General features: G+C 44.4%; 2 protein-coding genes across 2 annotated transcripts; one reads left to right on the top strand and one right to left on the bottom strand.

Annotated features, from left to right (window-relative positions):
- Positions 1-1,544: 1,544 nt before the first annotated feature.
- Positions 1,545-9,927, bottom strand: SPDYC (speedy/RINGO cell cycle regulator family member C; the record flags this gene model as incomplete). Its single annotated transcript, XM_083374135.1, has 6 exons — positions 1,545-1,827; positions 4,616-4,898; positions 5,802-5,973; positions 6,721-6,806; positions 8,381-8,439; positions 9,717-9,927. 6 exons carry the CDS (start codon positions 9,925-9,927, stop codon positions 1,766-1,768), a joined length of 873 nt encoding a protein of 290 aa, XP_083230261.1. The 3' UTR covers positions 1,545-1,765.
- A 3,737-nt stretch (positions 9,928-13,664) lies between these two features.
- SYVN1 (synoviolin 1) lies at positions 13,665-25,386 on the top strand (the record flags this gene model as incomplete). Its single annotated transcript, XM_083373968.1, has 8 exons — positions 13,665-13,817; positions 17,503-17,653; positions 19,146-19,238; positions 21,482-21,634; positions 21,827-21,875; positions 23,549-23,652; positions 24,708-24,834; positions 25,358-25,386. Coding segments are annotated over exons 2-8 (687 nt in total), but the record flags the coding sequence as incomplete, so codon positions are not given.
- Positions 25,387-25,391: the final 5 nt, after the last annotated feature.

Below are 25,391 nucleotides of genomic sequence, written 5' to 3'. Positions count from 1 at the left end.
AGATGGGGCCTGTAGCCAAGAAATTAAAAGACGCTTGCTCCTGGGGAGGAAAACCATGGCAAATCTAGACAGCACGCTAAAAAGCAGAGACATCACCCTGCCAACAAAAGGGCGTAGAGTCAAGGCCATGGTCTTCCCAGTTGCAATGTATGGCAGTGAAAGCTGGACCATAAGAAAGGCCGAGCGCCAAAGAATCGAGGCCTTTGAACTCTGGTGCTGGAGAAGACTCCTGCGAGTCCCTTGGACTGCAAGGCGATCAAACCGGTCAGTCCTAGAGGAGATCAACCCTGACTGCTCTTTAGAAGGCCAGATCCTGAAGCGGAAACTCAAATCCTTTGGCCACCTAATGAGAAGGAAGGACTCACTGGAGAAGAGCCTCATGCTGGGAAAGATCGAGGGCAATAGAAGAAGGGGACGACAGAGAATGAGGTGGCTGGATGGAGTCACTGAAGCAGGAGGTGTGAGCTTAAAGGGACTCCAGAAGACGGTAAAGGACAGGAAGGCCTGGAGGAACGTCGTCCGTGGGGTCGCGATGGGTCGGACACGACTTTGGAACTAAGAACAAGAAGTACACAGGTCTGGCTTTAAGGGAGATCTCGCTATCAAAGTTCCAGTTTTTTCAAGCAGGGGCACCCGGTCCTGGTGGCAGACCAGAGCTTTTCATTTTTATCCGCTTTTATATGAAATAATCAAGTCAAGGTGGCGAACATACTTCACACTCCTTCCTCTGCTATTTTCCCCACATCAACCTTGTGAGGTTGGTCTGGTGGAAAGAGAGAGGGGGGGATTGGCCCAGTCACCCAGCTTTCGAGGCTAAGGCAGGACTAGAACTCACCATCTCCTGGTGATTGCCCAGTCACTTAGCCAGCTTTCATGCCTAAGGCGGGACTAGAATTCACCATCTCCTGGTGATTGGCCATCACCTAGCCAGCTTTCGTACCCAAGGAAAGACTAGAACTCGCCATCTCCTGGAGATTGGCACAGTCACCTAGCCAGCTTTCGTACCTAAGGCAGGACTAGAATTCACCATCTCCTGGCGACTGGCCGTCACCTAGCCAGCTTTCGTACCTAAGGAAGGACTAGAACTCACCATCTCCTGGTGATTGGCCCAGTCACCTAGCCAGCTTTTGTACCTAAGGCAGGACTAGAACTCACCAGGTGATTGGCCCATTCACCTAGGTTTCTAATATTTTGTTAGCTGGCTGAAGGGCCGACGAGGTACAAAAGTGAGTTGGAAATCTCATAAACAGCCATTGCATTAGGATACCGCTAACAGAGAGAAATGGCTTTAAACCCCACCCACGTCTCACTTTCCGCTGGGCTGCCCCAAAATTCCCACCATAAACGTCAATGGCAAGGACTGCACCAGTTGCAACTGCCGCTTTTTAACGGCTCTGTCAATCGTTCCACTGGGCTAAAACAGCAGTTGCAAAAGCTTGCGGTTCTACAAATAAAGGTGCTACAAGTGAACCAGAGCAAAATGACGTAAAAACTTTGAAAATACATCTCTGCAGCCTGTTCGAGATGTCTTTATTAAAGAGTCTGTCCAGCCGGCGCACTTTGGCACTGTACAAGTCACAATTCATAGTTTTTAATGTATACAAATATGTAAGCGTTGCTGAGTGACCTCTCTACGAACAGGAAGATAAAGTGCTTATAAATAAGATTGCCACAGATGTTGATGGAAGAGGAAGGACATCCATGAACACTGCTACTCCAATGGGGGAAAATCTGGTATGCAGAGGGGGTCTTCAGCCATCAGCCATTATGCCAAGAACTGCCAAACTCTCTCTGTTCCGTCTGTCTCCATGGTGGGTCCCTGTAAGACTACCAAAGGTTTATGTTGAGACTCAGGCTGTGCAATGCTTCCAATTGGATTGGGAGGTTGCACTTGAACACTGGAAAGATTCATTAAAATCGCTGCATCCTTTTCCAACGTTGTAGAAGACGCGGTCCTACCACAGCCGCGTGACCCTTGCTGTTTCAATGGAATTTATTTTCAAAATATTTTATTAAATTTCAAAAGCACGACTAAAAAGGAAGCAAAAACGAAACGAGTTGAAAAGAAACTCAGATGGAAAGCAAGATAAAACTGCAATAAAACTAAAAGAAAAAGGAAAGAAAAAAAGATTGGCTCCCGACGTCTTGTGGCACAGGTTAAAACGTTCAACTCTTAATTCAACTAAAGGTAACAAGAGTAGAAGGAAGGTACATTGGATATGTTCGCCACCTTGAGTTATTTGTAAAATAAAAGCTGGGATATAAATAATTTCTAGAACTCCCTATAATCCTAATCATCAGATCCTAAAATCAAACTTTCACTTCTCTCACTTTCTTACCAGAAGCGGCTATGCTTTAATGAAATTTAGATAAGTCCTGCATTCAAACTTCTGTGTGGTCCCAGCACACTTTCAAAAGTAATCCAAAAGCACTGCAGAATAATCAAAATTACACAAGGGGGTGGGGGCGCTACAGTGAGCAGCTACCTGTATTTGGTTTGAAAAGTAATCAAATGATGAAAGACGACATTCTTGTATTGGGTGGGGCAAGAGAATGCTGCATTCTTAAAACGTGATGAAAAATTCGGGAGGATTCAAAGGTCTGAATCGCTCTTTGATGCCATTTTAGTTGGTGTTACTAAAGAAATAGTCCATTTCTTTCTGCCCTGTACTGGTAGTCCTAAACTTACAACCGTTCATTTATTTATTTTATTTATTTATTTTAATCCCATTTATATCCCGCCCTTCTCCGAAGACTCAGGGCGGCTTACAATTTAAGCACAAACCAATGTGCTTAGCAATAGCCTTCATTCTATGTATATGCCTGCTTATTAGGGCTTTTGCCCCCTCCCAAGCGGCATTATTACAAAGTCAGCTTAATTGCCCCCAACAATCTGGGTCCTTATTTTACCTACCTGGGAAGGATGGAAGGCTGAGTCAACCTTGAGCCTGGTGGGACTCGAACCTGCACTAATTGCAGGCAGCTGGTGTTACTTAAGGAGGCATTAGCCCACTGCTCCACCAAGGCTCTTTTTAGCATTTTAGCATTTACTCCTATAAAATCTTAACATTGGAAGGGCTAAACGATGCTGCGCTTTAATGGTTAGATGGCTTAGACATTGGTATTTGAACATAGAACTTTTTAACTTTTCTATTCTTGTGTTTACTAATCTAGGTGAAAAGTTAATATATATTGCTAATCCATGCACGCTATGCCATACGCTAAATACATAAATAAATTGGGCTTCCCCCAAAGGACACCCAATTCAATTCCTTCTGAGGAATACACTAGTTAGTATCTGCCCGATCTAGAGGTAATCCTTCATTTGCAGCAATTCATTTAGCGACTATTTGAAGTTACAAAAGCACTGAAAGAAGGTGCTTAACAACCGGTCCTCACATTTACAACAGTTGCAGCATCCCCACATGGTCATATGATCAAAATTCGGGTGCTTGGCAACCAACATGTGTTTTTAACTGATTTTCCCAGCTGGCTTCCGACAAGCAAAGTCAACGTGGGGAGATAAGATTCGCTTAACAACTGCATGTTCCACTTAACTATAATGATTCCCTTAACAACCCTGGCCCAAAAAAAAAGCGTTCGTAAAATCAGGCGCCTGGCTTAGCAATGGAAATGCTGGACTCAGTTGCAGTCATAAGTCAAGGACCAGCTGTAAGTTCATCTTTAACCTGAACCGAAGGATAAAAGCCAATTTATTATGAGCTGGAAGAAACTTCGGTGACGCTTTCAAAAGAGAACTGGAGAAGTGGTAAGCTTTGTTTCACCACTCTGAAGTTTATCAGGACACTGGCACAGGCTTATCCCCCAACGCTAAGTGTTAACTTCAACACAGCGATAAGAGGCTAAGTTCAATTTGCTCTAGGGTGGATGAACAAACAAGATAACTGTGAAATGAATAATCTTGTGGGTAGAACAGTTACGTACTAGATATCTAGTTATCAGATCCACAAATCTAAACAGATCTTTCTGTCATTGGAAATCAGCCAAAAAAAAACATGCTTATTGGGTATCATGCTTATTTCTAACTCTTAGCCCTACTCTAAACCAAATGTGTAAGATTGATTTCAAAAGAATGCACAGGTAGTCCTCGACTTAAGAAGAGTTCATTTAGTAACCGAAATTAAAACGGCACTGAAAAAATGGACTTGTAATCATTTTTCACACTTAATGACCGTTGCAGCGTCCCGCACGGTCACGGGATGAAAATTCAGATGCTTGGCAACTGACTCATATTTACGACGGAGTGTTCTGGGGCTATGTGATCATCTTCTGACAAGCAAAGTCAGTAAGAAAACTAGATTCACTTAACTGTGTTTCTGACTTAACAACCGCAGTGATTCATTTAACAACTGCGGCAGGAAAGGTCGTCAACTGGAGCAAAATTCACGTAACATGTCCCGCTTAGCAACAGGAATTTTGGGCTCAAGTTGAGGTCGTCGGTCAAGGGCTAGCTGTATAATTTCATTCCTTTTGAAACACAGATTTCAAAAGAATGTATTTTTCGTTCTTTTCGAAATGTAACAAGAGACTGTGTTTTTTTTAAAAAAAAATTCAAAGCACCCCTGAAGCTGAATCCAGTACGGTTAGTACTTACTTTGCATCATCCTGTAGTTGGTCTCTGAATCCAACATTAGGAAAGAACAGTTTTCCAAATCTCCGTTCAAGGCTTCTGATGACAAGAGGTCATTGGCAGGGGAAGTGATCTGAGCCTCTTTGTCTTCCAGGTCCCAAAGGCAGAGAAGGCACATGGGGGGGGTGACACCAGGACCCCTGGGGAAGAAGTCATTTTCGTTCTTCAGGTAACTCCTCAGCGCCCCGCTGTGGTGAGATGCTCGTTCGCGGGACCAGGCCCAGTGGGAGGGGTCTCTCAGCATTATCTAGATAACATGAAGCCTGATAAGTTACCAGAGTTGGTTTCAGGAGACCGTGATGTCAAGATCAGAAACAAACATCTCCATTTTCAAGGGAAGAGACCTGCTGCTTACATGCAGGCAGTTAGGAAAAAAAAATCCTGGTTTTTTTTTTCTTGGTTTAATGTACACTGGAATTTACTGGTCCACATGGTTTAACTTTCACGTGCAGGAACTTTTGTGTGAACCCCATCTCTTTTTCTCAAGAAGCCTTACTAAATTTGGTGGTGATTTTCTCTTCGTGGCCTCATTGCTGGCACCTATTTTTATTGATTAAACTTGTATGCCATCTACGTGAACATGCCCCTGGGGGTTTTATGGCAAGGGGTTCCAGAAATGCTTTGCCCTTGCCTCTTTCTTCCTTGGGTTGGGAGTGGATGATTGGTCCAGGGTCACTCTGCTGCCTGTGTACTTACGGCAGGACTAGAACTCTTGGTCTCTCAGTTTATAACCGGGTGTCTTAACTATTACATCAAACTTGCTCTGCTAAAAATCATGCTTGTGGAAAAAAATTTTTTTTCATTGTTAGGCAACCACAAAAGCACTTGATAATAACTAGTATAGACATTGTAGAGACAAGGAAGCTGCTTTATACTTAATGAGAATATTGGGCCATCGTTTTTGCAGGATATCAGGGAGGTGACTTTTTTCCTAACCCGAGAAGAGTGACTTTGGACACACCACATGCGTACGATGCATAACGTTAAAATCCATTCCATTATTTCTTGTTTTCCCTCAATTATCCCTCCATCGCTCCCCCATCCTGCTGTCAATATCTACTGTAGAGTTCCTTTTGTAGTATGGGAAATAATTCTGCCCCCCTTCCCTCCATCAAGCCACCGGTTTTAATCAGATCAAACTGCAGCTGACCTCATCACAACATCTCCGGCTAACGAACGCTCTGTACTTCATTTTAGCCCAAAAGTCATCTCTCATTTTTAAGAATTCTGGAAATAGCTTCCTCCAGTTGTCGCCAAGGGCCCAGGGGAAGATTTCGTATTTATAGTCTTCTGTGTCTTCTTCCATGTCATTGGCTAAGTACCTATAATTAGGACAAAGAGATGTGGGAAGCAGGGAAAGCCGCCGGGATTCCTTCAGTGACATAATACCGCATAATTTCTCAAGAAAAGCTGAGACACTTTCTCGGTTTGAAATACATCACTTTTTACAAAATAGTCACAGTACAAAGTCTGGCGTTAGGGCAGCTCGGAGCATTGGGAATAATTGAGTGGATCACCCATCTTCCAGCAAGGAGAGATTCCAAAAAACAGCCTAAACGAGGAACTACCAAGGAGAAAAAAACACCCCCACCTACGCTGACAGGGTAGGCTACTGTATATAAACAGAAAGCAAACCCCACTTCCTTTTAGCAAAGATGTTATCTAGTTATCTTATGAACAAACAACAAGGTTCAGAGAGCACCAAGGCTTCCACAACTCAGCCCTGAGCTACAGATACCCTCTTAGGTTAGAGTGCCAAAAAATTCAAATGTCAATATATTACAGACAAATGTTTTCTTATTTCTACGGTACATTCTTTGCTCCGCATGATCCAATGGCAGAGCAGGCATTATTTCTGAACAAGAATGTGAAGTCAATTCTGAATTTGGTGGTTTATTTTTTTCTAAATAAACTACGGTCTCCAACCCTAGGTTCTGTCCAGATATGTTAATATCTTTAAATGGCCTGAGCATGAAAAAAAAATAATAATCTTGAAGTTTTAAAGCAAAACAAATGAATAAATGATAGGACAACCATGAAGCTCAAAAGATAGCAGTTGTACCACTTACAGAGCTATGAAGAGATTGATCCGTGTATAGTCTTTTGTATGTAGGCCGGCTCGTTTAAAGTACATCATAGTCATGGCGATAAGATACTGAATGAAAAAGTGAGCTTTTAATATTTCCAAAGAGCAAAATTGTAATATAGGGACGGGGAAGAGGAAATCATCAAATACACGCACAGAAACAGAGCTGAAGAGCCAAAACACACCCTGCTTTTATTAGAGAAGCCGTTATTGGCTTTGTAGATGTGGAGATCAGGCTTTAATAGTCAAATTATCTTGTTATCACAGAAGGTTATTGAAAGGGAAAGGTAAGTGACAGCTTGCCAGCTAAGCCCCTTCCTAGTAGGATGTTTTTTGTGTTCCATTTATGAAGGAAATGCACCAAGAACAGGAAAGCTTGTAAGCCGCCCTGAGTCTTCGGAGAAGGGCGGGATATAAATGGAATTAAAATAAAATAAAATAAAATAAATAAAATAAAGTCACAGAAACACCCAACAACACATTTTGAGTTATAGCATCGGGAGCTCTGCGTGTTGGGAAACATATTATCTTCTCTGGAATGGTTGAGTTTGGGTTGCTAAATAACGTTATCACTGTAGCTTAGCACAGATGTTAGGCAAGCAATTAAGCATGCTGGGTCCATGCTGCCTCTTGGTGCAAACACAAAACGCGGAAGAGCTGTCATTGTGAATTTAACTCCATGTTACCAATATCACTATTGTTAGCTGGCTTGGTTGCCTGGAGCAGGACTAGAACTCATGGTCTTCTGAGTTTTAAGCCTTTACCATTACACCCGTTGGCTCTACTTTTGGGTTACCAGTGTCCAATTTAGGAGCAAATTTTATTTCTGATGTGCTTATAACTAAAATCAGTACAGCTATAAAACTGTCAACGCAATGTATTGCAATTAGGCCTTATATAATATAAACAGGGAGACTTCAAATTAAAAAAGAAAATAGGATGTAATACATTTTCCTTGATATACAGGTGTAGTTCTCAACTTACACAACTGAGCCTAAAATTTCTGTTGCTGGGTGAGGCAGTTAAATGAGTTTTGCCCCGCTTTAAGACCTTTCTTTACACAGTTGTTAAGGGAATCACTGCAGTTGTTAAGTTAGTAACAAGGTTATTGACTTTGCTTGTCAGAAGGTCGCAAGAGATGATCACATGACCCCGGGATACTGCAACAGACTTAAACATGAGTGAATTGCCAAGCATCTGAATTTTGGATCATGTGACCATAGGGATGCTGCCACAGACTTAAATGTGAAATAAGTCATATGTCACTTTTTTAGCCATACGTTGCAACGGTTACTAAATTAATGGTTGTAAGTTGAGGACTATCTGCATTTGTTTAGGTGGGATGGCATTTGTGGGGAGGGAACAGTATATAAAGCGATAACCAATATAACCTATTTTTCTGGACACTAAAATAATATACTCTGGAAAATGGAGGCAGAGGTCATTTTATCCGTTGCCTGCTAAAAAATTGTTTTGTTTTTTTTAACAACAGCTGTTAAGTTTTATGAAAACAAATAAACAAAAGCCTGTTCTGGAACATCCTGTCTATTTGTGTGAAAAGTAAGCTGGCAATATTGTCAATTAAAAATGGACAAGAATACAACATTGCTCTAATACTAGAAGTGTTAATGCATGAAACATACCTTATCTGAGATTCTGTAACACGTGTCCGTAGACAGGAAGTCTTGCACCATGCCATCTTCTGATAAAAATAAAGTAGAGGGATCTCATTTAAGCAATATAATTCAATATTATAGACAAAGTTTAAGTTCAGGTAGTACAAACTACCTCCTAGTATTTCACGCCATCTTACAGCATTTGAAAAATAAACCCAACTCTTGATCATAACACACAATGAGAAAGAGCATGACATGCTGTTACTATAGAATTTGCCATTTTTACCTTTAGAATTAGAAAAACAGAAAAAATGGTGAAGTCATTAAGAGAGATTTGTTATATTAGCCCCCCCCCCCACTCAAAAGACACATTACCCAGTGTTTGAATGGGAAAGAGGAGATCCAACATTTTCCTGGACATATTTTTAAATATAAGGTAAAGGTAAAGGTTCCCCCGCACATGCGTGCTAGTCGTTTCCAACTCTAGGGGCCGGTGCTCATCTCCGTTTCAAAGCCGAAGAGCCAGCGCTTGTCTGAGGACGTCTCCGTGGTCATGTGGCCGGCATGACTAGACGCCAAAGGCGCACGGAACGCTGTTACCTTCCCACCGGAGTGGTCCCTATTTTTCTACTTGCATTTTTACATGCTTTCGAACTGCTAGGTTGGCAGAAGCTGGGACGAATAACAGGCGCTCACTCTGTTACGCGGCACTCGGGATTCGAAGCGCCAAACTGCCGACCTTCTGATCGACAAGCTCAGCATCCTAACCCACTGAGCCACCGCGTCCCTTATTTTTAAATATAATTAATCTTAATTTTTGATAATTTCATATATACTGTACTTTCACAGATAAAGCCTTTTAGCAAGACCATTCAAAAGCTACCTATTCTAAAAATATTTTGTCTTTTCCTAAGACTTAAAATCGAACATTTTGCTGTTTTGAAGTGCAGAAGATGTCTTAAATCAGGCAACCCATGATTTACTGAAAAAACACATTGCACAAGGCCATAAACCAGAGGTTGGACAGCAATCATTTTGGATCCTAGAAATCATTCTGTGATTTTAGCTAAAGATCCAACTGTCCTTCCATTAAGTCTCATGACATTTAAGTGAGATAGTGTGGTTGCATTTTTTTTTTAAATTTGGTGGGGAGAGAGATTTGAAGGCAAGGTTTGCAATCTTATCAGGCACTGTGCTGCCATAAAGAAAATTGCCAAGCCAAAATTTAGTGAATAACACAATGGCTAAACTTTGTGTATCAATTAAGTCAAAGGGTCTTTTTTGCAGGCTAGCTGTGCTTTGAATGATGTCCATCTCTGCCCCAAGGAAGGCTAAGCGGCACAAGGAGATACAACTACTAGACCTAGGAGGTTGAAGAATGCTTCTTGTTCTTCTCTGCGAAGCAGGAAAAATGGCTGCCGCGAAATTTTCAAGGCTGTTGTGGAAAGTTCTCTCTCAAGCCCCTGTGTAGAACTTCCAGAAACCAAAGCACCCTGCGTGCTGCGTTGTCGTGCGTTCCCTGGCTTCACTACAGTAGTGACTGCAGGAACACAAGTACTATGACTGTCTCGCATTTTTCTTTGAAGTGGTTGATAGCAGAGGCCCCAAAATGGCCTTTCCTGGGAAGGGAAACACATTCATGCATCAAATTTAAAAGCAGCCACTTTAAATATTAGTTTTTAAAAACTTTTCTTCCCAACACGTTAAACTCCTTCAAGACTCGGTTAGCACGAGTTAAATTACACTTCAATTTCTAACATCAGCTTTACCTATTTTGTATCCCCATACCCCCACCAGGAGGAGAGAAATTGGAAAGTCTCAAAATAGCCACCTATACCTTGGCAACTATATATCTTGGCATATATTTCTAGTGAAGAGATAAAATTATTCCATAAATACTGTGTACACTAAGCACTGGGCAGGGCAAAACAGAACTTTTATAGTATACCAAAATGCAATAAAAGACAAGTTATATTTTGGTCTTTAACCAATAAAAATGCAATCAATCAAATGAGCACCACAAAACTGTCCCCTAACAACAAAACCTATTAGCAACTACAGTCCATGTTGTTCTGTGTTTTCAGCTGTACAGAGACTTTACCAGTCAATTGCCTGTTTTATTTAAACTTCTGGGGCACCCTGCATTGATAAAAAAAAACAAGATAAATTATGTATTTCTCTAGAAGTAGCAAATTTTTGCTAGATTATGTGTAAGCTTTGCCCACAAATGATTGCTAATAATTAGGGAATAGTTTTGGGTTGCTTATTTCATTGGTCAATGGCCAAAATAAAGTTCTGTCTGTCTGCAATCCTTTCGTTAAAAGGATAGCCAATTTAAGGAGATTTCAAGGCTCAAAAGCAACATTACAGCTATTTTGGGTTTGTACGAACAACCAAGTTAACAGTGTTGAATTAACTCTACTTCCAATTTTGCATATAAGTAGACAAGTATAGCCTTGTATGTTATACATAGAAACTGTCCAGAGAAGTAAGACGGGCAGTGTAGAAATTTAATTAAATAATGAATAAATGATGGGACATAGACTGCACCAAGCAAGGATTTGCCTCAATTGTGACACAAATTATTCAACTGGTTTTACCAAACACTCTAGGCTACAAACCATGACTTAACCATAATGATTGCAAGTACAGGCTAATCTAATCCTATTATAGATATATCTAGGAAAGGGGAATATTATTTCTATAGTCTCACTCAATGCACATCAACATTACTATTTAAAAACAGCTCTCATTGAGTTTCAAATTACAGCTTTGAAATCCCATCTAACTGCAGTCCTTAACATGCTGTCCACTGGAAATAATTAGAACAGATTCAAAACTTTGCCTGGAGCTTATTAGATATTTTTATGATGCAAATTATAATACAAGAAGGATCTATTATGGAAGGGATCCCATAAAACACGGAGCAAATAGTTTGTTACAAAAAAACTCCCCACATATTAAGTGTTTCATGCTTGGGGTTAAATGAGCCCAACCAGGATCCATCTGAAGTTATTCCCAATTATGATTTACATTTTACTTATCAGGTTGTCATTTCTAACACCAGCAGATACGAATTAAGTATTGCATGGAGATAAGTCATTTTAAAGATACATTTTCATACTTTTTCCAGACACTAAACCTGTCAGGATTTAGATTATCTCCTAATCCTCAAACCTGCTCCAAACTGTATCCCTGACATTTTTTCTCTTCTCCCATTTTTTTTTATGAGTTAGCCCCTTAACAAAAAAAAAATCCACAAATGCAAAATACTGTTTTGCAACACTTCCTTCTTATAAAAACATCGTTTGAGATGCATTTCTCCCCCTTTTGAATAAGCCATAGCAGGTAAATTTCCTTTGGGGACCGCTTTTGTTGCCATCCTGACAGGATTGCAGTTTTGGGGAGGGGAAGGAAAAAAAACACCTTAAAAGATCCCTTATTTTGCTGTTTTCTGGGTTACGTTGAGCTCCAAATTGCGCGCACACCCACCCACCCCCCTCAAATGGGAGTATTCAACCAGGGGGTTTTCATGCAAAAAGAGCAACGATTAATAGCAGTCTCTGTCGAGGATGTGAGTGACGCCAACAAAGGGGGAAAAAATGGCCGCGCTCCTCCTTCTTCCAGCATTCCCCACCGAGCCTTTTCCCGCCAAAACCTTCCCGCCCTTTTACCCCCACCTGAGCAGAGCGACAACCACCCAAAGACCAAGCTCAAAGGGATGGGCGGGGCGGTTCGAAGAGCACCGCTAGCCTCGCCCACTTCCCTCAGCGCCACTGTTTATAGGCTGGACTGCCGCTCCGGCTGGACCAATCCCTGTAAAGAGAAGGCGGGGTATAACTGAGATAAGTCACCCTCTTATAATTCGTCCCCCTCCCTCCCTGTGTTTTGGGCGAGCTGTCAATCAAGCGTGGCTGACGCAGTTGCTGCTTGGCTGGGATTTTTTTTTAAAAAAAAAGTTTTTTTTTTTTTTTTTAAAAATGCCAAATTGTGCTTTGTTTTAAGAGAGGTTTGCTGCCAAGCCGAGTGAGCTTTTAAAGCAGGAGTCTTCAAACTGGGGCCCTTTTATGACTTGTGGACTCCAACTCCCAGAATTCCTCAGCCAGGCAGTCGTAAGTCAAGGACTGCCTGTTCTTTTTAAGCATGGCTTACTTAGGAGAGCGTATCTGCAGCTCAGGATTGAACTAGGGCAGGGGTAGGCAACCTTGGCTCTTTTATGACTCGTGGACTTCAACTCCCAGAATTCAGAATTCTGGGAAATGAAGTCCACGAGTCATAAAAGAGCCAAGGTTGCCTACCCCTGAACTAGGAAGTCTCTGGGTTGCTGCTGATGCTTCCCTGGTGGGGTAAATGAACCACCTGGAAGCCAGAGAGCGCCAAACATTTCAAGGTTTTGTTTATTCACTGTATTCATTTATTTTATTAAATACTCCTGGTGTGGTGGCAGCTCCATCACTGGAGGTTTTCAAAAACAGGCTGGACCACCATTTGAGTGGGATGGTATAATAAGGTCTCCCTGTCCTGAGCAGGGAGGGTTGGACTAGAAGACCTCTGAGGTCCCTTCCAAAGCCTTATGATTCCATGTTTTAGATTAGAATGCAATGCAAATGGATACAAACACAACGAGGAAGGTGGAAATCAATGCTGACTAATGCACAAGATTGCAATGTTTGTGACCGGCCTTGACTCCTCGGTCGTGTTTGCATGCCGAGTTTGCACCAGCATAAACGAAAGCAACAGAGAGAATGTGCGTCGGCGCACGCGCAATCCTCTCTGGAATTCGAACCCCGAACCCCAGCCTTCCACGCCACTTTCCCAGTCCTCCTTTTCTTCGCCTAGCAACATTTATTCCGTCCCAATGGCCCAAACTCGGCAGCCATTTTCCCATTGGAGGAGAGGCCAGACTTTGGACCAATCAGCGGGAGCCACGGGACCCTCTTTTGCCTGTCCAGCTTGGGAGGACAACATCTCGGGAGCCTCTATGGGCCGTACCATTAGCCAGCCCTAGAAGGGGGGTGGGTGGGTAGAAGGCGAGGAGAAGGCAAAGGACCTGGGAGAAATTCGAAAAGATGTTGTTAACAACCATCCTTTCGAGACGCTTCCGGGATACTCGAAAGAAGCGGGAGAGAAAGAGAAAAAAAAATTTTTTTTACCAAGGGGTAATTTTGGTACGCGTTTGGTACGTCCCGGGCGGAAGTGAGGTGTCTTCTGAGCGTCGGGACTTCCGGGTAGGGCAGAAGAGAAGAGTTGGTGGTTGAGGCTGAGGGGCGCGGAGTCTTCCGAGGCTGGGTGAGCCACTGGCCGGGTTTGGGAGCCGGGAAGCGGAGGCGGGCCTGGCTCTGGCCGCGACGGAGGACCCTCCGCAGCGACTGTCATGGCTGTGGGGGGCGAGGTTTCAGCTGTCTCCCCTCCCTCCAATACGAATCCCCCAGAGTGACCTATGAGGAGCTAATAATAGGGGGAGGTAATATTGGGGGAGGGGGCAATAGTCTTAGCCATGTCTGTTAGGAGCAGCCTTTTTATTTTGCAGCTAGGAAGTGCCAGCCGGTCAGCGGGGCCTCCATTCCCAGGCACCCATTCCCACGGTTAGAAAGTGCCAGCCAGCTAGGTCCGCCCCCATTCTTGGGTACCATTTCTACACCTAGGAAGTGCCAGCCAGCTAGGTAGGTCCCCATTCTTAGGTACCATTTCTACACCTAGGAAGTGCCAGCCAGCCAGGAACACCCCCACTCTTAGATACCATTTCTACACCTAGGAAGTGCCAGCCAGCTAGGTCCGCCCCCATTCTTAGATACCATTTCTACACCTAGGAAGTGCCAGACAGCTAGGTGGGCCCCATTCTTAGGTACCATTTCTACACCTAGGAAGTGCCAGCCAGCCAGCTAGGTAGGCCCCCATTCTTAGGTACCATTTCTACACCTAGGAAGTGCCAGTCAGCTAGGTAGGCCCCCATTCTTAGATACCATTTCTACACCTAGGAAGTGCCAGCCAGCCAGGTCTGCCCCCATTCTTACGTACCATTTCTACACCTAGGAAGTGCCAGCCAGCCAGCTAGGTAGGCTCCCATTCTTAGGTACCATTTCTACACCTAGGAAGTGCCAGTCAGCTAGGTAGGCCCCCATTCTTAGATACCATTTCTACACCTAGGAAGTGCCAGCCAGCCAGGTCTGCCCCCATTCTTACGTACCATTTCTACACCTAGGAAGTGCCAGCCAGCCAGCTAGGTAGGCTCCCATTCTTAGGTACCATTTCTACACCTAGGAAGTGCCAGCCAGCTAGATAGGCCCCCATTCTTAGGTACCATTTCTACACCTAGGAAGTGCCAGCCAGCCAGCTAGGTAGCCCCCCATTCTTAGGTACCATTTCTATACCTAGGAAGTGCCAGCCAGCTAGGTAGGCCCCCATTCTTAGATACCATTTCTACACCTAGGAAGTGCCAGCCAGCCAGGTAGGCCCCCATTCTTAGATACCATTTGTACACCTAGGAAGTTCCAGCCAGCCAGGAACACCCCCATTCTTAGGTACCATTTCTACACCTAGGAAGTGCCAGCCAGCTAGGTAACCCCCCATTCTTAGGTACCATTTCTACACCTAGGAAGTGCCAGCCAGTCAGGTACACACCCATTCCTAGGTACCATTTCTGCATCTAGGAAATGCCAGCCAACCTGGTATACCCCCATTCTTCAGTTTAGGTGGGGGTCTTTTAAAATATTATTAATTTCAATGTATTAGTTTCCCAATTCTGATGGACTCTTCCTTGCGGTGTTCCTGCAAAGTGACATATATATACAGAATACAGAATTTTGTAGCTGGGTGTTTCTATAACCATATAGCCATTACCAATTTGAGATATTACAGTGTTACATCTGCAGGTTTTCCTTCTCTGATCTTTTCTATCTTCAGTTGCATTCCCTACGTGGTTTATTCCTACACACAGGGGCATATGTGCAAAACTATGTGTCATAGAAAGCAGGCACAGAAAAGTTCTTTAGTAATACTTGACATATGTTGCGAAGCTTTTTTTTTTGGCCTAATCTTGTTTTGTCCTTTCTCAAGAGAATTCCTTTCTTTTTCTCTCTCCTCCTGCTTACTCAATAGTAATCTGACTTTTTAGGGTAAACGTGAAAATTCTCTTCTCTACAAAAGTGTTCCGTCCTTCAAGTCAGCGTACTGTTTTGGCTGAAGTCTCATTTCCTAGAGACTTGTGTTTTGGCAATACTGATAAAGATCCAGCTGTGGCTGCTATAAGCAGAATGTGTTAGTGGTTTGTACATAGTAAGCTCTGTGGAGTGAGTTATAATATAGAAAGGTTGGGCAGAAATATTTCGGATAACGCACAGACTTAAACCATAATTGAGCCCTAAATTTTCAATTGCAGCAAGGCAATTGTGAAGTGAGTTTTGACCTATTTCGTGACCTTTTTGCCACAGTTGTTAAGTGGATCGTTGCAGTTAAGTAAATCCAGCTTCCCCTGTTTACTTTTCAGAAGGCATCTGGAAAAGTTACAAATGATGATAACCCTGGGACAGTCAAACTGTCGTAAATACACGCCAGCTGCCAAGCGCCCAGATTTTGATCACATAACCACGGGGATGCTGCGGCTGTCGTAAGGGGGAAATCAGCCGTGTCACTTTCTTCAATGCCATTGCAACCAATCACTAAACGGATTGTTGTAAGACGAGGACCACCTGTATTAATCATTTCTGGATGGTGCTGGGCGAGTGCGTGGCTTTTTTTAACAGTGGAAAAACCAACATATATGTTAAAACTTAAGTGCTCAAAGGCATTTCCTGTACTGCAGGCTAATTCAGCTCACTGCCAGGAGTTCGATCCTGACCGGCCCAAGGTTGACTCAGCCTTCCGTCTTCTGAGGTCGGTAAAATGAGGACCCAGATTGTTGGTGGGGGCGGGCATAGGCTGACTCTGTGAACCGCTTAGACAGGGCTGGAAAGCACTGGAAAGTGATATATAAGTCAATGCTATTGCTAAGAGCTATTAACTATTTTTTCTGTGCTTTGAAATTGTCTTATTCAATGGTCATGGCCTGTGCTAGTTACTTTTTTGCGTGTGGAACATTGAAGGGATGGTAATAGGATCCTTAATCTCCAAATAAAACTGGTTACGCTTATTTATAGGGGTCCTATGTGTATAGCACAAGCACATTCCACAGCATTAAGCTTGTCTATTTCAAGAATAACACACGTAGATACTATTACTGCTTCTTCCTGCCCTTCCTACTGTAGTGTGAACTCTTGATTGATTTTTTTTTTATTTTTTGTTTCACATTATAACTCATCATCTTCTGTTGGTTTGACTCAAAGAGCACCTAGTATTTTATCTTTTTTCTTTTTTGTTCATGGGCCAACACAGCTCACAAATCTTTTTTTCTCTTGCTGCAGAGACCTGTGAGTCCACTGTATCTGTTATATCTGTGTCTCTGTGTGTGTGTGTGTTATGTGTTAGGGAGAACCGAGTTAAACATTTAAAATTGTGCTGCTATTCGTACACGATATTCCTGCTTTACTGAAGTTCCGGTAGCTTTTCAGATAAACTTTGAAATATGTAAGTAATACCGTTAAGAGCAAGATTTAGGCTTCCGGGGTTTTGAGCCAGTCCCGTTTCCTCCCGTGGCTATTTCTGTAATTTTTAAGATAAACTTTGGCAATATGTAGGTAATATTTACTGAATTTTATAAGCAAGGTTTAGGATTCAGGGATTTTTCCCTCCGGCTGCTGGAAGTAGAATAAATCTTGTCAGTTAAAGAGGCTGCAAATTGTTGCTCAGAATTCGGCTTTTATTGTTGCTGCCTTTTTAGTAAATTCCAGGCTGGCAATGATAGCCACCGAAGAAATGTTTTGAGGGCTTCTACCACCTCTGTGGTTGATAGGACACGAGGCAAAACAGTTAGGGCTTGCTTTGCCGTGACAGACCCTCAATTTCGCACAGGCGAGCAACGCTGGGCCACGTGAATGTCCCAGCCAGGCACGCTTGTGCAGTAACGGCGTCCGTCAGAGGTTGAGAATAGCAACCTGGGTGCACTGAGACGTGGCTATGCAAATCCAGCAGCCAGCTCTGTTTTTATTTTATTTTTTCTGAAGTGAGTGCCCATTCAGGCGTGTCCGTCATTTGTCTCCTGTCTCTTCTTACAGTGCGCCGGACGTTGGGGACATGTTCCGGACCGCCATCATGATGGCTGCCAGCCTAGCCTTAACCTCCGCCGTGATAGCTCACGCCTATTACCTGAAGCACCAGTTCTACCCCACCGTGGTGTACCTTACCAAGTCAAGTCCCAGCATGGCGGTGAGTTCTGCCCCTTCCCCGTCGGCGCCCCCGGGGCTAGCTTTAAAAAGTGCTTTTTAAAGTGTGGCTTTCCCCCACTTCCTTGTCCTTTGCACGTGCGACGAATCCGAAGCCAAGATTACTAGTCAATGTATAAGAGCTGTAACTGTGAGAGGAGAACGTTGTAATTCCCTTCAGCCAAGGCTTCTGGTGTCCCAATTGTCCTATGATTTTACTTTCCCCATGTTTTTCTTTTGTTGCACTTGTACTTTGGTCTGTGACCGCAAATAAAATAAATAAATACTAGTCAGTGTAGCCAGTGGAGTCGTCAGGTCTAGCCAGTTTGAAAGACTGATTCTTTCTTTCTTTACATTTGTATTTTTTATTTATTTTCTTTCACCCAACTAACTAACTTAAAGAGCCGTGGTGGCGCACTGGTTAGAATGCAGGCTACATTCTGCTGAATGCCCCCTGCCAGCAGTTTGGCAGTTCTAGTCTTACCAGCTCAAGCTGACTCAGCCTTCCATCCTTCTGAGGTTGGTAAAATGAGGATTCAGATTGTTGGGGGCAAATATGCCGACTCTGCAAACCGCTTAAGAGAGGGCTGTAAAGCACCGTGAAGCGGTATATAAGTCTGCTGTTGCTATTACTAACACGTTTCTATAGCCCAACACAGCTCCCAAGGTGTTGGGCTGGGTTAAAGCCATAGAGCAGAATTTCTTAACCCTGGCCGCTTGAAGATGTATGGACTTCAACTCCCAGAATTCCACAGCCAGCAAAGTTGAGAAACCCTGCTCTAGAATGTCCGATCTGAAAGCGGGAAAGCAAGGAATTGTTGCTCTTTCGTGTGATCTGCTGCAGCCTTGTTCCCTCTGGATTTGCTGGATTGCAGTTCATGTTCCCCAGGATTGTAGACCAATTTTAAACCAGTTTGAGAGCCAGCTGAGTAGTTAAGGCAGCAGGCTAGAAAGTGGGAGACGGTGAGTTCTAGTCCCACCTTAGGCATGAAAGCCATCTGGATGACTGTGGGCCAATCACCAGGAGACGATGAGTTCGAGTCTTGCCTTCGCCTGAAAGCCAGCTGGGTGACTCTGGGCCAATCACTAGGGGATGGTAAATTCTAGTCCCGCCTTAGGCATGAAAGCTGGCTAGGTGAGTTTGGGCCAGTCACCAGGAGACAGTGAGTTCTAGTCCTGCTTTAGACCATGAAAAACTAATAGAACAAATTTAGATCAGTCCCACTCACCTCACAGGGTTGTCGTGGGGAAACTGAAAAGGAAGAACAAATGTCGGACATGTGTGCCACCTTCAGTCACTTGGGAAAATAATAAAAGCGGGATAACAACTAAAAATAAAATTATATCCTGTTAGAAGTATCATCTCACTAACTAGAGAAAGGAACTTTTTTTTTTGTTAACCGTACAGTGTTCCCTGCAAAAGCTGTTTCCCTCTACGGATGGTTATCTAAACCACTTTTTTCTTCCTTTTCCTTTTGCTCTCTTACCCATGCCAGGTGCTCTACATTCAGGCTTTTGTCTTGGTGTTCCTACTAGGCAAATTCATGGGCAAAGTGTTTTTCGGACAACTCCGAGCGGCAGAAATGGAGGTGAGTCTTTGCTGGAGCATTGGAAGCGTTAGTCTCGACGAGAGGAGATGTTCAAAACGGCTTTAGCCAACTTTGCTCTCCTTTGCAAAACAGTTTGGGCTGAATTGTCGTTGTAAGTCGAAGACTGCCTGCGTTCAGGATCTCTCGGTGACCAATTTTTAAAGTTCATTGGTTCACTTCGGAGCCGAATGACAAAGAGACTACTTTTAATTGTAGAAAAACAGGGTGTGTGTGTATGTGTGTCACTGCTTCAGCATGTGGCTTGTCGCTTGTCGCTTCCTTTGTCCAGATCGTTTTTTTTAAGCTGTTAACCAATTCAGGTTTCACTTCCCTTCTCAAAAGACACCTGGAAGGAGAACGAGAGGACAGACAAAAAAGCACAGCCATTGAAACGGGTTCACGTTCAAATTTACAGCAGCGGTTAAAAAAAAACCAGATTCATACACAAACCTTGTAAGGGAGGCTGGGTGGGGAAGGAGAGGAGATTATAATAGATATTTAGGGGTATAAGAAGAATCCTATTTGACCCAGCTGCTGGCCAGTATAGTCCAGCATTTTGAGCCACACAATAACCAGATCTGGCACATTGCTATAGCACTTAGCAACAGCACTTAGGCTGATAGTCCGCTTCACAGCGCTTTACAACCCTCTCTGGGTGGTTTACAATGCCAGCAAATTGCCCCCAACAATCTGGGTCCTCGGAAGGATGGAAGGCTGAGTCAACTCTGAGCTGATCGGGATCGAACTCCTGGTGGTGGGGCAGGGTCAGCCTCCAACGCTGCATTCTCACCACTGCGCTACCTGGGCTCCATCCTTTCGGTGGGAAAGAGTTTGGGTCACAATTTGAGGGGAAAACCTGCCAGATTGGCATCTGGAATTCTTCTGTCCCATGCGGTGTCCCTCTTGTGTTGGGAAGCATGGGGCGGGCTGCAGAGGTTCCACTCCAGGCCACGTGACCAGGGAAAGGTGAGGTTTTAGAACGGAGCATCGGAAGTTTTCCAAGCCTTTGCCCGTTTGTCTTGGCTGTACAGTTGCAATGAGAGATTTCTCCCCCCCACCCCTTCAGCTTTTGGCCAAATTGTATATCTTTTTTAAAAAAATATTTCTTTTGGTCGGTCCATCTTCCATCCTCCAACCCCAAGTTTTATTTCCTTCGTTTCTGCTCCCCGGAATTACCCTGCTGACACGTAGATAGGCAGACAAGTCCTGGACCTTTTGAGCATCCTACCTTGCTTGAGTTCTGCATATGAAAAAGAATAATAACGTGGAGCCGAAGGAGATACCCTTCAGAGGAGCCTATCCCAAGCTGGATACCAACAAAGGCACTGGGGCTCCCAACACCACAACTTAACTTATTTTTCATTTATTTATTAAATTTATAAAGGTAAAGGTTCCCCTGCACATGCGTGCTAGTCGTTTCCGATTGTAGCTCATCTCCGTTTCAAAGCCGAAGAGCCAGCGCTTGTCCGAGGACGTCTCCGTGGTCATGTGGCCGGCATGACTAGACGCCAAAGGCGCACGGAACTCTGTTACCTTCCCACCGGAGTGGTCCCTATTTTTCCACTTGCGTTTTTAAGTGCTTTCGAACTGTTAGGTTGGTAGAAGCTGGGACAAGTAACAGGCGCTCGCTCTACTACGCGGCACTCGGGATTCAACCCGCCAAACTGTCGACCTTCTGATCGACAAGCTCAGCGTCCTAACCCACTGAGCCACCGCGTCCCTCATTAAATTTATATGACTGTCCAATTCCTGCCCAGGTTGACTCTGGATTGCTTACAACTTGCAGCCGTATCAGCTGGGATTTCTGACAGTTGGCAACTTGACCTCCTCTGGGTGACGCCAGTTTGGGGGCAAACCCCCCCCCCCCCCCGTGCATCCCCAAGCATGTAAATTTGGAGAAATGGAACCAGCAGGGGGGGATATGTGTTTGGGCTTTGTTGTTAGTTGCGAAGTCGTGTCCGACCCATTGCGACCCCATGGACAATGTTCCTCCAGGCCTTCCTGTCCTCTACTATCTTCTGGAGTCCCTTTAGGCTCACGCCTACTGCTTCAGTGACTCCATCCAGCCACCTCATTCTCTGTCGTCCCCTTCTTCTTCTTCTCTTGCCCTCAACCTTTCCTAGCATGAGGCTCTTCTCCAGGGAGTCCTTCCTTCTCATGAGGTGGCCAAAGTATTTGAGTTTCAACTTCAGGATCTGTTTGGGCTTAGCATTGCCTTGTTAAATCCATCTTTTCACCTCCAGCATCTGCTCGAACGCTCGTGGTATGCCGTGACCGAGACCTGCCTCGCCTTTACCGTCTTCAGGGACGACTTCAGTCCTCGTTTTGTGGCCCTCTTCACCCTCCTCCTCTTCCTCAAGTGCTTCCATTGGCTGGCTGAAGACCGGGTGGACTTTGTGAGTGGGATCCCGAGTTTTTTGTGGGTGCGAACGTGAGACTGTAATCACCAGGTCAAAGTAAAATAGGTTTTTCTGCTTGAAGTGTTAAAAGCCGTGTTTCTCAAACCTAGTCCTAGGCCTCTTGAAGAGCTGTGGACTTCAATTCCCAGAATTCCCCAGCCCCTTAAACTTGCTATTTTTCCATTCTAGATGGAGAGAAGTCCCAACATATCTTGGCTCTTCCATTTCCGTATTGTCTGTAAGTCCTTGTTTATTTATTTTATTGATTCAATTTCTAAAACATACAAGGAACACTTGCTGGAATTGGGTATGTCTAGTTTAATGAAGAGAAGGACGAGGGGGGGGGAACATGATAGCAGCCTTCCAGTATCTCAGGGGCTGCCCCAAAGAAGAGGGAGTCAAGCTCTTCTCCAAAGCGCCCGAAGGCAGGACAAGAAGCAACGGATGGAAACTAATCCAGGAGAGAAGCAGCCTGGAACTAAGGAGAAACTTCCTGACAGTTAGAACAATTAACCAGTGGAACAACCTGCCTCCAGAAGCGGTGAATGCTCCAACACTGGGAGTTTTTAAGAAGAGACTGGGCAGCCATTTGTCCGAAATGGTCTAGGCCCGGTCTCCTGCTTGAGCAGGGGGCTGGACTAGAAGACCTCGCAAGTCCCTTTCAACTATTACTTTGTTAAAGTTTGGGTCTAAGCAGCCCTTTCATGTCTTTCTCAGCTGAGTGGCTGCTGTGCCAATTGCCTTGTTAAAAATACTTGTAGCTGGCTGAGTGACGGAGCCATTCTTGTCTGCTCTGGGTTTTTTCCCCCCCCAAGGTCAGATAAGGTCAAGTGACCATAAACGGAGATCCCAACAGCTGTTTGAAGTGTAACTGTAAATAAGGCAGATGTTCCAGAGGGCTAATTGTGGGTGGCGAAATTTATCTTTCTTGGTTTTTGGCATGCAAGGCCTCAAGATGTCCTTGACAGTCACTTCTTTCCTTCTTTATTATTATTATTATTATTACGTGGTGCTTCCAAACTTAGCCACTTTTATGAGCGTAATCAAAGAAAACAGAATGATCTGCTTTGGGCAGTTTATGAAGTTGTTAGGGACCTCCTGCACCTCTGTTTTTTTTTTCTTCCCCTCCTGGTGTGTTAGCTGTTACAGGGAGTCCTTGACATACGTCCATAATTGATAATTAACAATTATCATTCTTAAGCAGGTCACTACCTGACTGGACCGGATTTTACGACATTTTTGTGATGGTCATTAAATGAACACTTAGGCCATTAAAGGGAGTCCATTTTTTTTTTTGCCAAAAACAAATATTGGAAATCGGGGGGGGGGGGGGAAGCAAAAATTGTGGTCACATGGCTACGGGATGCTGCAAACAACTGTAAAGCGGAACTGGTTGCCGAATGAGCCCAATGCGATCACGTTGACCCTGGATTGTGGGTGTGACCGTCGCAACTTTGAATTCAGGTTGCAAGCAGCTTTTGTAGGATCCGTCCTAGCTTCAAACGGTTGCTAAGTGACCCCGTTGTAAGTCGAGGATCAGCTGTAGTTTTCTTTTAGGATCAGGAGAGGAGTTCCTGAAGGAAAGGCATGAAATAAATGTAATAAGTGGATGAATCGGAGAACTTTGCAGCGGTCACCTAGGTCAGAGGTCCCCAACCTTTTGGGCACCAGGGACCGGTTACGTGGAGAGAGGTTTTTCCGTGGACTGGAGGGTGCGTGCTTTTTTGTGCTGGCTGCATCCCGCGGATGGGGCTTTGCTTGTTTGTGCGGACCGGTTGCTGGCATGCTGTGGCCCACGGACCGGAGGTTGGGGACCCCTGACCTAGGTTATTGTGAACCTCAAGTGTATTGTGTATTTTCCCTACTCCTTTCGGCTTCCCTAGTGACAAAATGGTGTCCCTTCTTTCCTAGCTCTTATGGTGCTTTTGGCCATCTTAGATTTCCTGTTTGTCAGCCACGCCTACCACAGCATCCTGACCCGGGGAGCTTCTGTCCAACTGGTCTTTGGCTTTGAGGTGAGTAGATAACTTTGTGATTACATGGAAGTGGGCCCATGGCAACTGCCTTAAGAAACGCAGCCACTCCAGATTCTTTCTGCGTTGCTCATCCAATCTTTGTCTTACCTGACTTAACAGAGGATGGACCAAAAAAAAAAAAGGACCTACTGTATAACAATCTCAGGATCTCAGGATCTAAAAAAAACCTGAGTGTCTTGGTTGGATGACTAGGTGAACGTGTTGCAGCTGCAGAAAAGGCAAATGCAATTCTAGGCAATAACAGTGGGTGCGTAAAACCAGCCTTCCCCTTGATGTTCTCTGAGTTGGTTAGAATATTTCATTTGGTTTTGAGCCTCTGCGTTTTAGGAAGGACGTTGACAAACTGTCATGAAGAGGGATCCAGAAGGAGAGACTTAGGAACAGGGGTTGACCTCTTGGGTATGTTCAGCCTGGAACAGAAGACTGTCTTAAAAATCTGAACATCTGTCAGAAAGAAGATGGGCTAGGATTTAGGGTTACATCACCATGAACTCATACAGCAGAATGGACATCGCCAACAAACTCAGAGTGCTTGGGTATGGTTAGGAGGGCACTGACTTTTCTAGGCTGCCCTATCTATGTTTCCTGATAAAATACATGGGAAAATCCCATTGGAAGAAAATTCCACTTAGGGTTAGGGTTAGGTCACCATGGACTCATAGAGCAAAATGGACACCGCCAACAAACCTGGAGTTCTTGGGTATGGTTAGGAGGGCACTGACTTTTCTAGTGGTTTACAGAGTCAGCATATCGCCACCAACTATCCAGGTCCTTATTTTTACTGACGTCAGAAGGACGGAAGGCTGAGTCAACCTTGAGCCGGTCAGGAATGAACTGCTGGCAGTGGGCAGAATTAGTTGAACTAGCCTGCAGTCCTGCGTTCTGACCACTGCACCATGCAGCTCTGTGACTGGGCTTACAAAAGCGAAAGTAGGACCGGGCTTGTAACTTCACCGTTCGAAGGAAGCCAACCCTACAGGTGTCTTGTTCTATTAAATTCGGATTTTAAGCCTTTTCCTCGTGGCTCCCCACAGTACGCCATTCTCATGACGATGGTGCTGACCGTCTTCATTAAGTACCTTCTGCACTCCATCGACCTGCAGAGTGAAAATCCCTGGGACAACAAGGCCGTCTTCATGCTCTACACAGAACTCTTCACCGGTAAATAGATCCAGGGGTGAAATACAAAACCCTAACCCCAAATCCAGCTCGCCTGTCCCAAGCAAGTTGGCAGCTGAGGCACACAGTTTGTCCGTGACTTAGACCCATCCCTTTTAGTGACCGTTTGAAGTTAGAACAGCGCTGGAAAAAGGTGGCTTATGCCCCGTTTTCACGCTTCACAACCGTTGCAGCATCCCCATGGTCAAAATCCAGACGCTTGGCCACTGGCAGGTACCTACGCCAGTTTTCCTGTTTTCTAACATTCATTGAGCAACCACACGATTCACTGAATGACTGCCGTGGTCCACTTAACAACTGCGGCAGAAAGGTTGCGAAATGAGGCACAAACTCATTTAGGGTCCGCCTCGCTTGGCGATGGAAATTGTAGGCACGGTTGTGGTCGTAAGTGGAGGACTACCTGTATTCTGCCTTGACTGTAAGGGTCCTTTGGGTTACGACCTGGAAGTAATAATTGAATTAGCATCCTCTTCCTCCTCCTCCTCCTCCTCCTCCTCCTCCTCAGGTTTCATCAAGGTCCTCCTCTACATGGCCTTTAT

Source organism: Vipera ursinii, assembly GCF_947247035.1.
Source record: "Vipera ursinii genome assembly, chromosome: 15".
NCBI lineage: Eukaryota > Metazoa > Chordata > Lepidosauria > Squamata > Viperidae > Vipera > Vipera ursinii.
This window is presented reverse-complemented; position numbering and strand designations above follow the sequence as displayed.